Source organism: Ovis canadensis, chromosome 3, assembly GCF_042477335.2.
Source record: "Ovis canadensis isolate MfBH-ARS-UI-01 breed Bighorn chromosome 3, ARS-UI_OviCan_v2, whole genome shotgun sequence".
Taxonomy (NCBI): domain Eukaryota; kingdom Metazoa; phylum Chordata; class Mammalia; order Artiodactyla; family Bovidae; genus Ovis; species Ovis canadensis.
The window spans coordinates 214780896-214795931 of record NC_091247.1 but is presented as its reverse complement, the minus strand read 5'-3'; the positions used below and the strand labels follow the sequence as shown (position 1 = coordinate 214795931).

At 44.5% G+C, this 15036-nt stretch overlaps 2 protein-coding genes across 2 annotated transcripts in view; both read left to right on the top strand.

Annotated features, from left to right (window-relative positions):
* The window catches only part of LOC138437863 (scavenger receptor cysteine-rich domain-containing protein DMBT1-like), a 226394-nt gene that overhangs the window by 107169 nt on the left and 104189 nt on the right, over positions 1-15036 (top strand). Inside the window, 4 exon segments of the mRNA XM_069585832.1 lie at positions 2889-2981; positions 3050-3364; positions 4450-4764; positions 11339-11653. Of these exon segments, the coding sequence (XP_069441933.1) occupies positions 2889-2981; positions 3050-3364; positions 4450-4764; positions 11339-11653 (1038 nt within the window).
* On the top strand, positions 11737-15020 carry LOC138435239 (antigen WC1.1-like). Its single transcript, XM_069579571.1, has 6 exons — positions 11737-11938; positions 12486-12623; positions 13070-13159; positions 13432-13467; positions 13979-14122; positions 14732-15020. Exons 1-6 carry the CDS (start codon positions 11737-11739, stop codon positions 14875-14877), a joined length of 756 nt encoding a protein of 251 aa, XP_069435672.1. The 3' UTR covers positions 14878-15020.

Here is a 15036-nt window from a genome sequence, read left to right as displayed (position 1 = left end):
ATAAAGTCAGACACTGTTTCCACTGTTCCTTCATCTATTTGCCATGAAGTGATGGGACTGCATACCATGATCTTTGTTTTCTGAATGTTGAGCTTTAAGCCAACTTTTTCACTCTCGTCTTTCACTTTCACCAGGAGGCTCTTTAGTTCCTCTTCACTTTCTACCATAAGGGTGGTGTCATCTCCATATCTGAGGTTATTGATATTTCCCCCAGCAATCTTGATTCCAGCCTGTGTTTCATCCAGCCCAGCGTTTCTCATAATGTACTCTGCACATAAGTCAAATAAGTAGGGTAGCAATATACAGCCTTGACGTACTCCTTTTCCTGTTTGGAACCAGTCTGTTGTTCCATGTCCTGTTCTAACTGTTGCTTCCTGACCTGCATACAGGTTTCTCAAGAGGCAGGTCAGGTGGTCTGGTATTCCCATCTCTTTTAGAATTTTCCACAGTTTATTGTAATGTACATAGTCAAAGGCTTTGGCATAGCCAATAAAGCAGAAATAGAGGCTTTTCTGGAACTCTCTTGCTTTTTCAATGATCCAGCAGATGTTGGCAATTTGATCTCTGGTTCCTCTGCCTTTTCTAAAACCAGTTTGAACATCTGGAATTTCATGGTTCACGTGCTGTTGAACCCTGGCTTGGAGAATTTTGAGCATTACTTTGCTAGTGAGATGAGTGCAATTGTGTGGTTGTTTGAGCATTCTTTGGCATTGCCTTTCTTTGGGATTGGAATGAAAACTGACATTTTCCAGTCCTGTGCCCACTGCTGAGTTTTCCACATTTGCTGGCATGTTGCGTGCATCACTTTCACAGCATCATCTTTTAGGATTTGAAATAGGATTTTTATGTAGAATGAAGTAAATCAGAAAGAGAAAAACTGTATAACATCACTTATATGTGGAATCTAGAAAAATGGTAGAGATGAACTTACTGTGAAGCAGAAATAGAGACACCAACATAGAGAACATCATATGGATACTAAGAGGGAAAATGAAGAGTGGGGTGAACTGGGACCTTGAGATTGACGTATATGACATATACACACTATTGATGTGCTGTGCTGTGTGCTTAGTTGTATTCAACTCTCTGCAACCCCATGGACTGTAGCCCGCCAGGCTCCTCTGTCCACGGGGATTCTCCAGGAAAGAATTGTGGAGTGGGTGGCCGTACCCTCCTCCAGGGGATCTTCCCAACCCAAGGATCAAATCCAGGTCTCTTGCATTGCAGGTGGATTCTTTACTGCCTCAGCCACCAGACTCAGAAGCCCTACACTATTGATACTAAGTATAAAATAGATATTGCCTGGGGAATCCCATAGACATGGAGCCTGATGGGCTACAATCCATAGTGTCACAGAGTCAGACACGACTGAGGTGACTTAGCATGCATGCACACGTAAACTTTGCCAACAAAGGTCTATCTAGTCTAGGCTATGGTTTTTCCAGTGGACATGAATGGATGTGAGAGTTGGACTATAAAGAAAGTTGAGCACCAAAGAACTGTGTGTTGGAGAAGACTCTTGAGAGTCCCTTGGACTGCAAAGAGATCCAGCCAGTCCATCCTAAAGGAAATCAGTCCTGGGTGTTCATTGGAAGGACTGATGTTGAAGCTGAAGCTCGAATACTTTGGTCACCTGAAGCAAAGAGCTGACTCATTGGAAAAGACACTGATGGTGGGAAAGATTGAGGGCAGGAGGAGAAGGGGATGACAGAGGATGAGATGGTTGGATGGCATCATCGACTCGATGGACATGGGTTTGGGTGGACTCTGGGAGTTGGTGATGGACAGGGAGGCCTGGCGTGCTGCGGTACATGGGGTCATAAAGAGTTGGACACTAGTGAGTGACTGAACTGAACACATAAAATAGATAAATAATAACCTATTTTATAGCACAGGGAACTCTACTCAGTGCTCTGTGGTGATCTAAATAGGAAGTAAATCCAAGGAAGAGGGGATATATATATATATATATATATGTGTGTGTGTGTGTGTGTGTGTGTGTGTCTGTGTCATTGTTGTTTGGTCTCTGAGTTGCGTCTGACTCTTTTGTGACCCAATGGACTGTAGCCTGCGACCCTCCTTTGTCCATATGATTTCCCAGGCAAGAATACTGGAGTTGGTTGCCATTTCTTTCCTCAGAGGATCTTCCCAACCAAGGATGGAACCTCATCTCCTATTTGGAGGGAGATTTTTTTTACCACTGAGTCACCTAGGAAACCCTTACATGTATATATATCGTATTAAATTTGCTGTGCAGCAGAGGCTACCACAACGTTGTAAAGCAATTATGCTCAAATAAAAATGAATGAGAATAAAATAAACTCTCTGTCAGATAACTCTAAGAGCCAAATACCTTGGGAAATTTTTGTAGTGTTTCTTTTTCCTCTTGTTTTCCATGAGATCTCTTTTATATAAGTGTTTTTAAAATCACAAACATTGTAGATAAAAAACTGTGCAAATCCTTCAGAAAGGATTTTGTTTTGCTTCTTCTATTTAGGGGTAGATTAAGGATAGCGCAACTTATTTAACTCATTCTTAGGGGAAAGCTTGGCTTTAAACAGGAATTGTGGCATTGTCAGGTCCAGAGCTGTTCATAGAGAAAGGGAACACTAAGGTTATGGTAACTTTACTGGTACGTTACAGCTTTCATCTCAGCTCCATCACTAGGTCGTTATTACTATTATTATTATTTTTTCAACTTTTTACTTTGTGTTGGGTTTAGCCAATTAACAATGTTACAGTTTCAGGTGAACAAACAGGGACTCACCCATACATATGCATGGATCCATATCCCCCCAAACTTCCCTCCCCTCCTAAAAATTATTTTGCTTAACTGAGTTTCCTGTTTTTCAACCCTCCCAACCCTCTAATCATCGCTCTTTTTTCAGGAAACCACACCCAGGTGCTGCCCCAGTGCAATGACTCCGTGTCTGAACAAGCAAGGTCTGCAGCCTCAGAGGAGAGGGCCCCCTACTGCTCAGGTGAGATGACAGAAGACCCTTCTCATTCCCCAGGTCCACGCCCCATTGTCCCATTTCTCTCTCCTCAGACAGCAGACAGATCCGCCTGGTGGACGGGGGCGGTTCCTGCGTCGGGAGAGTGGAGATCCTTGACCAGGGCTCCTGGGGCACCATCTGTGATGACGGCTGGGACCTGGACGATGCCCGCGTGGTGTGCAGGCAGCTGGGCTGTGGAGATGCCCTCCATGCCACGGGGTCTGCTCACTTCGGGGCAGGATCAGGGCCCATCTGGCTGGACGACCTGAACTGCGCCGGAAATGAGTCTCACGTGTGGAGGTGCCCTTCCCGGGGCTGGGGGCGGCACGACTGCAGACACAAGGAGGACGCGGGGGTCATCTGCTCAGGTCAGCGCTCCACACTGTCCACAGGCTGGGGGAGGGGAGGGCCCAGGAGGACGGGGGTCTGAGCCCTGAGGGAGAGACGCTGAAAGGACCAGAGAAGGAAGCTTCCTCCTATGGAGCTTTTCTTTCCAGCAGACGTGAAGACGAGGTGCTTTCACTGCCTCCTGCAGCAGCTGAGACTCTGGTTCTTTCTCCTCAGTAGTGTTTCCTGGCAGAGCCTTTTCTCAGTTTTCCTTGAAATCGGGGCTCACTCTTCTGGTACATATGGTAGAGAAGTCTTAAAGCCAAGGTGCTAGTTTTTTTTTGTTTTGTAACAAGTTACCACATAGTTAATGGTTTAAAACAACACATTTACTTCCTTACACTTCTATATCTTAGATGTCCAGCAGGAATCTCACTGGATGGGGATCAAGGTTTCAGTAGGGTCACATCACCTCTGAGCCTCTGGAAAAGAATCTGTTTCTTGTCTTTTCAAGCTTCTAAAAGCTGCCTGCCTTCCTTCATTCATAACCGCCTTCTGTTCATCATCAGACCAGCAACGCTCCACCTCTCTAACTGTTATCCATATTCACATCTCCCTCTAACCAGAATGAGGAAAAGTGTTCCACCCTAAAGGATAGTGAGTCTAAGACTGTGATTAGACTGTGCTCAGGTGGTTAATCCATCATATTCCAGGGTAATCTCAAGGTCCTTACCTTAATCACATCTGTAAAGTCCCCTTTTCCAGATAAGGAAACAGTCACAGGTCCATTACTCTATCTGCCTCTGCACTGTCCACATCACATCCCTTTCATACACTCTTTTAGATGTTTTGTCAGGAAGCAGGAGTCAGCTCCCTCTCCCTGCAGGTGTCCAGGTTGGTCTTCCTCAGTTTATATTCACTACATCACAGTGGTAGAAATATTTAGAAAGACAGACACAAATGGACAAAGTCAGGTGAAAAGGAGACAAGTTTCCCTCTGGTCACCTAGTGGATTTGCTTCCTCAGCCTGGTCACAGATGAATGTTCACAATTTTGGGGAGAGAGGAAAATCCAGAGCACTGAGTGGGGTGCTCACTTTGTCCTGTCTCCTCCCTTTCAATCTCAGAGTTCCTGGCCCTCAGGATGGTGAGCGAAGACCAGGAGTGTGCCGGGTGGCTGGAAGTTTTCTACAACGGGACCTGGGGCAGTGTCTGCCGCAGCCCCATGGATGATGTCACCGTGTCCCTCATCTGCAGTCAGCTTGGCTGTGGGGACAGTGGACGTCTCAACACTTCTGTTGGTCTCAGGGAAGGTTCTAGACCCCGGTGGATAGATTTAATTCAGTGTCGGAAAACTGATACCTCTCTCTGGCAGTGTCCTTCTGGCCCGTGGAAATTCAGTTCCTGCTCTCCAAAGGAGGAAGCCTACATCTCCTGCGCAGGTGACTTATGTCTGTTTCTGTGTCTGTCCCAACCCTGTGGGATGCTATTAGTGAGATTTGATATCTTAAAATCTAAGTGATACGTTTAAGTTGAGCTTATAAAATGAAGTTGGATGGATCTAATTTAATCCACATGTTCCAAACTTGCTTTATTAAAAGTTTTTAGTTGATATAATTGACATAACATTACATTGTTCGCTGTGTACAACAAAATGCTTATATATTTGTGTATATTGATAAATGATCACCACAGTAAGTCTAGTTATATCCATAACCGTATATATAGTTAAATATTTTTCTTGTATGATGAGGAGTTTTAAGATGTATTTTCTCATCATGGTTCAAATAGACAGTATGGTATTCACTATAGTCACCATGCTGTAAGTTATATCTCTTCACCTATTAATTTTATAACTCAAGTCTATACCTTTTGACTACATTTGCCCACATCAAATTCCTCATCTCTGGCAGCCACCAACTACTCAGCATCTCTGAACTTGCTTTTTGTTTTAAGATTACACATATCAATGAGATTTTATGGTATTTTTCTATCTCTGTCTGATTTGTTTCTCCTAGCGTAATGCCCTCAAGGGCCATCCTTGTTGAAATGAGCAAAATTTTCTTCTTTTTTATGAGTGGATATATGTCTGTATTACATTTTCTTTATCCATTCATCCATCAGTGAAGACTTACCTTGTTTGGCTCTTGTATATATTGCTATAAAATACTAAAAAGTAATGCTGTTAAAGTGCTGCAGTCAATATATCAGCAAATTTGGAAAATTCATCAGTGGTCACAGGACTGGAGAAGGTCAATTTTCATTCCAGTCCTGAAGAAGGGCAATGCCAAAGAATGTTCAAACTACTGCACAATTGTGCTCATTTCACATGCTAGCAAGATTATGCCTGAAGTCTTTCAAACTAGGCTTCAGCAATAAGTGAACTGAGAACTTCCAAGATGTACAAGCTGGGTTTAGAAAAGGCAGAGGAACCAGAGATCAAATTGCCAACATTTGTTGGATCATAGAGTAAGCAAGAGAATTCCAGAAAAACATCTGCTTCATTGACTAGACTAAAGCCTTTGACTATGTGGATACCAGACCACCTTACCTGCTTCCTGAGAAACCTGTATGTAGGTCAAGAAGCAACAGTTGGAACTGGACATAAACAACCGACTGGTTCAAAATTGGGAAAGGTATTCGTCAAGGCTGTATATTGTCACCCTGTTTATTTAAGTTATATGTAGAATACATCATGGGAAATGCCAGGCTGAATGAATCAGAAGCTGGAATCAAGATTGCTGTGAGAGATATCAATAACCTCAGATATGCAGATGATATCACTCTATTGGAAGAAAGAGAAGATGAAATAAAGAGCTTCTTGTTGAGGGTGAAAGAGGAGAGTGAAAAAGTTGGCTTAAAGCTCATCATTCAACATTCTAAAAATTAAGATTATGGCATCTGGTCCCATCACTCCATGGCAAATAAAAAGAGAGAAGGTGGATGCAGACATATTTTCTTTTCTTGGGCCCCAAAATCACTGCTGATGGTGACTGTAGCCATGAGATTAAAAGAGGCTTGCTCCTTGGAAGGAAAGCTATGACACACCTAGACAGAGTATTAAAAAGCAGAGCCATCATTTTGCTGACAAAGGTCCATCTAGTCAAAGTTGTGTTTATTTCAGTAGTCATATATAGATGTGAGAGTTGGATTATAAAGAAGCTGATCGCCAAAGAGTTGATGCTTTTGAATTGTGATACTTGGATGCCACAAGTGAATTGCGAGTCCCTTGGACAACAAGGAGATCCATCTTAAAGGCAATCAACTCTGAATATTCATTGGAAGGACTGATGCTGAAGCTGAAGCTCCAGTACTTCTGCCACCTGATGCGAAGAGCTGACTCGTTGGAAAATACCCTGATGCTGAGAAAGACTGAAGGCAAAAGGAGAAGTGGGCCACAGAGGATGAGATAGATAGCGTCATCAATTCAGCGGACATGAATTTGAGCAAACTTTGGGAGATAGTGAAGGACTGAGGAACCTGGCATGCTGCAGTCCATGGGGTTGCAAAGAGTCAGACACAAGCTGTCAACTGAACAAATATTGCTGCAGTGAACATTGGGTTTTCAAGTTAGTGTTTCCTTCAGATAAATACCCCGAAGTGAAATTGCTAAATCATATGGCAATTGTATTTTCAATTTTTGATGCACCTCAATACTGTTTCCATAGGGGCTGCATCAACTTACATTCCCTCTAACTGTGCAAAAGCTTTCCTGTCTCTTCACATTCTCCTCAACTTCTGTTATTTCTTATTTTTGATGAAAGCCTTTCTAGAGGATATGAGGTCATATCTCATTGTGGTTTTGATCTGTATTTTCTGATGATTACTAGTATTGAGCACGTTTTCATGTACCTACTGGCGAGTTGTATGTATTCTTTAAAAAAAAATTTTATCAGTTTCTCTGCCCATTTTTTGAAAGTCATATTGTTTGATTTTTGCTACTGAGTTGTGTGAGTTCCTTGTGTATTTTGGATAATAATATTTATCAGAAAAATAATATGTAAATAGTTTCTCCAGTTCCGTAGGTTGCTTTTTCATTTTGTTGATGTTTTCCTTAATTGGGCAGAAACTTTGTAGCCTTATGTGGTCCCAACTGCTTGTTTTTACTCTTGTTCCCTTTGATTTTGGTGTCAAATCCAAAAAATCCTCACAAAGACTGATGTCAACGATTTTATTTTCTGTTTTTTTCCTGTAGTAATTTTATGGCTTCAGGACTTGTGATCAAGTCTTTGATCTATTTTGAGTTAATTTTTGTGTGTGGTGTAAGATAGTGGATCAGTTTCATTCTTTTGCATGTGGCTTTCCGGTTTTCCCAGTGCTATTCACGGAAAAAACTGCCCTTTCCTCATTATATGTTCTTGGCTTCTTTGTCAAAAATTAATTGACCATACAAATGTGGGTTTATTTCTGGGCTCTCTATTCTGTTCCATTGATCTCTGTGTCCATTTTTATACCAACAACATACTGTTTTGACTAATATAGCTTTGTAATATAGTTTGAAACAGGAAGTATGACACTTCCAGCTTTATTACTCATTCTCAAGATTGCTTTGGTATTCAGCGTCTTTTGTGGTTCCATGCAAATTTTAGGATTGTTTGTCTATATCTGTGAAAATTTCCATTGAAATTTTGGTAAGGATTGCAGTGAATCTGTAGAATGCTTTGGGTAGTAATGGGCATGTTAATAATATTAGATTTCCAATCCATGAGCACAGAATATCTTTCCATTTATTTGAGTCATCTTGAGTAACTTCCATCAATATCTTATAGTTTTCAGTGTACAGGTCTTTCACCTCCTTGGTTAAATTTATTCCTAGATATTTTATTCATTTTCATGTAAATGTAAATAGAATTGTTTTCTCAGTTTCTCCTCATGGCAGTTTTGTTGTTAGTGCATAGAAATGCAACTGATTTTTGCATATAGATTTTTCATTCTACAACTTTACTGAGTGTATTATTTCTCATATTTTTTGCTGAAGTCTTTAGTGTTTTCTACATATAATATTATGTAAGGGGGTTTCTTTCCTCATGACTCTGATGGTAGAGAATCTGTCTGCAATGCAAGAGACCCGGGTTTGATCGCTGGGTCGGGAAGATCCCCTGGAGGAGGGAACGGCAACCCACTCCAGTATTCTTGCCTGGAGAACCCCAGTGGGCAGAGGAGCCTGGCGGGCTGCAGCCCTTGCGGTCGCAGAGTCAGACACGACTGAGCGGCTAGCACTTCACTTTCCGATCTGCACGTAGTGTCAGTTTCGCCTCTCCCTTTCAGGTTTGGATCCTGACTTTCTTTCCATTGCCTGATGGGTCTGGACGGGGCTGCCAGAACTAAGTGGAGTAAAAGTGGTGAGAGTGGATGATTTTGTCTTGTGTCTGATTTCAGAGGAAAAGCTTTCGGTTTTTTACAGTCAAATATGATGTTAGCTGTGAACTGCTCATATGGCCTTAATTATATTGAGATGCAATCCTTCTATAACTACTTTGTAAAAGAGTTTTTATCATAAATGGATTTTGAATTTGTCAAACATTTTTTCTGCATCCTTTGAGATATGATTTTCACCTTCATTTTCTGTATTTGGTGTATCACATTGATTAGTTTGTGAATGTTGAATTATCCTTGCATCCTTGGAACAAACATCACTTGATCATGGTGTATGATTCTTTTAGTGTATTGTCAGATTCAGTTTTCTAATATTTTGTTGAGGATTCTTGCACCTATATTTATCAGAGTATTAGCCCGTAATTTTCTTTTCTTGTGGTGTCCTTATCTGGTTTTAGTATCAGAATAATGTTGGCCTCATAAAATGAATTTGCAAGTGTTTCTTTCTTCTGTTTTTGGAAGAGTTTGAGAAGGCTCCACCACTAAATATTGTTATATTGGGAATTGGGATTTTGAAAATAAATGTTGAATGAAATAAATAAATGTTGGAGATGGTGACAAATAGTTAAACCATAGCACCTTACTTCCTTCAACATTTCTCTCTCTCTGTTTCTCTCTCTCCTTCCCTCCCCCTCTGCATACACAAACACACACACCCCATTCAGGTATACCTTGAATGGTATGCTGGCTGTTGCCTGAAACCCACCGCTAAGAATGTGGTGAAAGATATTTCAAAAGCAGAGGCTCACTCCCCTCCTTGCCTCTCTTTTTTCATTTCTTTGTCTTTTCCACTTGAGGCCAAAGAGGCATTAAACTATTAGACCTTTTATTGATGATATTTTTCCTACAGTTAAACACTGAGAATGGAGAGGTAGTAAAGTCTTTGACCATGAAAATCAGCAACCTGCTCACAAAGGTCCTGCCATCATTTTCTCAGAGATTCTCTGCATAGAGTGGGTAGGAGGTTTGATAGGATGATCTGGAAAGAATATACAAATTTTGACACTTTATGACAGGTACTATTTACCCTTCTGTTTCTTTGTGTTGCTTTGAATTTGTATTCATTTCTCTTAGCTTCAATTCTTTTATATACACTTTTCAGTCTTTTGTTTGTTATTTCTGCATCTTCTCAATACAAATTTTTCTCAGTAGGTTTTTTTTACTCTATTGCAAAACTTTCTGCCTTACTCAGTGTACATATATGTGTACCTATATCTTCTTAGAATTCTACTAAGTCTTTCCTGTATATTTCCTTTCTAAGAGATTCGTAACCAACACTATGGGCTTTTCTGGTGGCTCAGACAGCAAAGAAACTGCCTGAAGTGCAGGAGACCTGGGTTCAATTCCTGGATAGGGAAGATCCAGTGGAGAAAGGAATGGCAATCTACTCCAGTATTCTTCCCTGGAAAATCCTATGGACAGTGTAGCCTGGTGGGCTGCATTCTGTAGGTCACAAAGAGTCAGATACGACTGAGCAACTAACACACACGCACATAACCAACACTGCATTGTAGATCAATTATCTTCCAATTAAAAATAAATATAAAAAAGAGTTTCCTTTTACAACAGTAGTCTTCACTTGCCCACTTGTCACACTGAATAGTAGGTAAGAGCAGCTTATAATCTATCTAATAATTTTCCATTAAAATGACATATGTGAGATTTTTGAGAAGGCAATGGCGACCCACTCCAGTACTCTTGCCTGGAAAATCCCATGGGTGGAGGAGCCTGGTAGGCTGCAGTCCATGGAGTCGCTAAGAATTGGACACAACTGAGCGACTTCACTTTCACTCTTCACTTTCATGCATTGGAGAAGGACATGGCAGCCCACTCCAGTGTTCCTGCCTGGAGAATCCCAGGGGCGGAGGAGCCTGGTGGGCTGCCATCTATAGGGTCACACAGACTCTGACACGACTGAAGCAACTTAGCAGCAGCAGCATGTGAGATTTTGAGTATAAATTAACTGGACTGATCATTTTTACTATGAGCTATTATCATAGACTATTACCAGTCACTGATATTTGGTTTACTATTTCACTGATTAGGGTGAATTTAAAGAAGTTTTATTTTACTGAATTTTATTCATCTATTCATTCATTCAATAACTATTTATCAAGCCCTTATCTAGGTATTTAGAAAAGGTTTTCCATAGATACTTGTTGGATGAGTGCATACGATGTGCAGGCACTGTCCTAATAGCAGAAACAAAGCACATATAAGATATTCAAGGTCCTTCTTCTAATGGACCTTTTATTCAGAGGGGCGTATGTGTACATTTGTAGATGGCTGTGTTTATATTTGCTGTGGGGTGTGAAGACTGATAAACAAGTAAATATTTAAAGTAATTTCAGCTAGTGATCAGATGCAGTGAAAGTTTCAGCCCAGGAGTTAATAAATGAGCCTGTGTTTTCATGTGTCATTTGCACTGACCCAAGGGCCTTAGATAATCTTATGTGGGGACAGGACCACCCTCAGCTGTTCCTGATCCACTGTTTCCTTCTTGTTTGCAGGAAGAAGACCCAAGAGCTGTCCAACTGCTGCCCCCTGCACAGGTACGTCAGCCCCACCCCCTCCCCTGTGGCTCCCGGGGGCTCCTTCTTCCCACCAGGGGAGTCACAGGAGGGGCTGCTGCCTTTTCAGACAGAGAGAAGCTCCGGCTCAGGGGAGGAGACAGTGAGTGCTCAGGGCGGGTGGAGGTCTGGCACAGCGGCTCCTGGGGCACCGTGTGCGATGACTCCTGGAGCCTGGCAGAGGCCGAGGTGGTGTGTCAGCAGCTGGGCTGTGGCCAGGCCCTGGAAGCCGTGCAGGCCGCGACATTCGGCCCTGGAAATGGGAGCATCTGGCTGGACGAGGTGCGGTGCGGGGGCCGGGAGTCCTCCCTGTGGGACTGTGCTGCGGAGCCCTGGGGGCAGAGCGACTGCAAGCACGAGGAGGATGCTGGTGTGAGGTGCTCTGGTGAGTGAGGGGCTCGGGGTCCACCCTAGGTGAGCTGGGGCAGCGCAGGGGCAGGGGGCTGGGCCGGGCGTGGTGGGGAATTTATGTTCAGACATCCTGGGTGCTGGGGCTCTGGTCTAGGATGGGGGAGCTGGGAGGATGGGACACTGGTGTTGTGGAGACTGAGGTCTGATTTCAGGCTCAGGAGGGAAAAATGGGTTTGCCTGCGTTCTGGCCAATTCCCTTTCCTCACACTGCTGATTTTCTCTTTAGGTGTAAGGAAAACATTGCCCCCGACTCCAGCAGGTACTGTGAACATCCATGGGCTGGAGAGGATACTCAGGTCTGGGGACCTGTTCTGTGGCTCTCTGACAGCTCAGGAGAGGAAAGAGCCTGAGGAGCCCTGGCTGGTGGGGAGGAGCCCAGGGCATTATGTTGGGGAACTCCTCTGCCTTGGTTCCTGGGGCCACACTTTTCTCATGTCTGGGGTCCAATGTTGCAGAATCTAAGGTTCTCCCACCGGCCTCTGAGTGTTGCTCCTCATCAGTGAGGTGTGGGTCCCAGGACTGTTTGACGCTCTGTCTCCTGAAGCCCAAGGAGAAGAGATGAGCCAGGTCCTCAGAGGCTTTCTTGGCAGGGCAGCTCCCTGACAATCCCCAGCTCTGCTTTGGGGCCACACTGGCCAGAGTGGAGCTGACCCATCTCAGGATGAGACCTGGGGGAACCAGGTCACTGTCAGTGCACCTGTGTCTGAGGCTGGGACGCCATTGTCTGGAGTCCCTGGAAATGCTGGCACAGGGGGTTTCTCTGTGCCCAGGACCTTCTCCCCACCCTGTTGCCTTGTTCTTTTTAGGACCCAGACCAGTTTCAAGTCCTCTCCCTGGCATCTTCTCCTTGCCTGGGGTCCTCTGCCTCATCCTGGGGTCCCTTCTCTTCCTGGTCCTCGTCATCCTGGTGACTCAGGTGTTCAGATGGAGAGCAGAGCGCAGAGGTGGGCTGCAGGGGGAACTGGGGACCAGGGAGAGTGTGTGGAGGCAGGAGATGGGACAGGTTTTAGGAGGGGAACCTGGGCCAGGTCTCTGTTGTGAGTCCGAAGAACTCCATGCACTCCATGCTGAGCTCTAAGCGGTGAGTAGACAGGTTCTTAGGACTGGGGCGTGAACTCTCATAAGTCATGGCCTCTCCTACAAGAGCAGACAGAGTCAGGGCTGAGCTGTGAATTTAGGTCAGACGAGGGGAGAAGGTGCTGACATGGTGCATGGGGTGGAAGATGATGTGGAGGTCCAGGCAGGCTCCATGTGAACATCGGGGAGATAAAGGGTGAGCCTGCTGGACCGGGGTGTCTGGGGCAGCACCTCTGACCTGCTATAGGATCTCTCAGCCTGTTGGATCAGGGTGTCTGGGGCAGCATCTCTGATCTGCTGGGGGATCTCTCAGCCTTATCCAGCTATGAAGATGCTCTTGCTGAAGCCGTGTATGAGGAGCTCGATCACCTTGTGACTCAGGAGAGTCTTCTGGGCAGCCCAGGTGGGTGTCTCTGTCTGCCCTCCTGGGACCTCTGGTTGTCACGACCACTGGGTGTGGGCATTTCCTCAGCATCTGCAGACCCATACGTTCCCCAGGCTCACAGAGGTGGCTCTCCAAAGTGGCAGGATGGCCTCTCACAGCCCTGTGAGCCCCCAGCCTCTGTCTACACTGCAAGAGCCAGACCTGCCCCTTCTCAGCCTTAACTCAGGTCCTGTGGGTGTGGGGAGGGTCCTTCTGTGTGTTGTTTTTCTCCACTTTTGGCTTCCTGTCAGATGGTGAGGACAACAATGACTCCAGATCCGCTCCAGGTAATAGAGGTGGACCTGCTTCAGCTGGGTGTTGCAGAGGAGTTTCCCTCCTCATAGAGAGGAGATGTAAGGGGAACAGTCTTCCTCTGATGGACCAGAGGGATCCCCTGTGTCCAGATCGGGTCTGTCCTTCTCCTTCTCTGGCTGTTCTGTGATGTCTCACATTTGGCGCTGGGCTCTCTGTGTTCAGAATCACAAGAGACACACACTGGTTTTAAAAATAACATCTGTAAAGCACAGTTTGTCAAAATACTTTAGTAATGCTCAATGGTAGGAGAGTTGCTTTGAGATCTATATTTTCAGTTAGGAAATATTAAGATATGTAAAATCATGTTTTGGTTTATGGGCACATCGAAATGAAACATGGTCTCAGAGGAAAAAATCTTTTGAAACAAGGAGTGACTGGTGCCTCTATTTAGCCGCTCAGAAACTCTGGGTCAGAAGGGATCTTGGGTATTTCTTAGACCAACCCACTTACTGTGGTTTCATCTGACCCCTGCTCTGCTCTCAGAAGCCCCAGATCAGAAGACCTATGCCCTTGGTGAGGGTTATGATGATGCTGAAGAGGTACCAGTGCCCCGGGCTCCTCCTACCTCTGAGGGGAGTGAGGAGGAAGTGCCCCCAGAGAAGGAAGATGGGATGAAGTCTGAGACAGGTGAGTGGGGTTAGCTGAACCCGTATAATCTTTGGTCTCTGTCCAGGAAAGGGTGAATTTGAGCTCCTCAGTGTCCAGCTTCGCTACAGTTTCTCATGCATTTGAGAATCTCATGCATTTGATGGATTCCCTGGTGGCTCAGATGGTAAAGAATCTGCCTGCAATGCAGAAGACCCGAGTTTGATCATTGGATCAGGAAGATCCCCTGGAGAAGGGAATGGCTACCCACTCTAGTATTCTTGCCTGGAGAATCCCATGGATAGAGGAGGCTGGCGGGCTACAGTTCATAGGGTTGCAAAGATTCAGACACAACTGAATAACTAGCACTTCAGTGCCTGGAGGCAGGTCTTCTCAGAGCTCCTGTGTGAGCACAGGTCTCTGTGATGCAGGGTTTCCACAGGAGCTGAGGCCCCAGAGAGTAAATGGACTGGATCTGAGAGGACAGCTGGGATCTGTCCTCACTGTAACTGATATGAAATAGTCTGAGCTTCCCTGCCCACCCCTGGGTCCCAGGGATGCTTTGTCATCACCACTTGCTTAACTTGCTTCCTCCTCACTGTCTGGCCCCCTTGTCTCTGTTCTAAATCGTACCTCTCTCTCTTCTTTCAGGCTCTTCTCTAAACGTCTTTAGAGAGGAAGCTGATCCTGGGGAAGGAGAAGAGAGCCCCTGGCTGTTCCAGGGGGAGAAAGGGTACCCTGGGTACGATGATGTTGATCTAAGTGCCCTGGGAACATCCACAGTGACTTTTCCATGATGTTGTATTAAATACAAGATCATGCCGCAGATATTCTAATTGCCTATATCTCAATAGAACAGTGCTGACCTGCGATTGTGTTATATGGAAATTGCTCAAAATGAAATATTCTGAATAAAATAAATTTTTTTTTGCTTTGTTAATTATTACCAAGTTCCA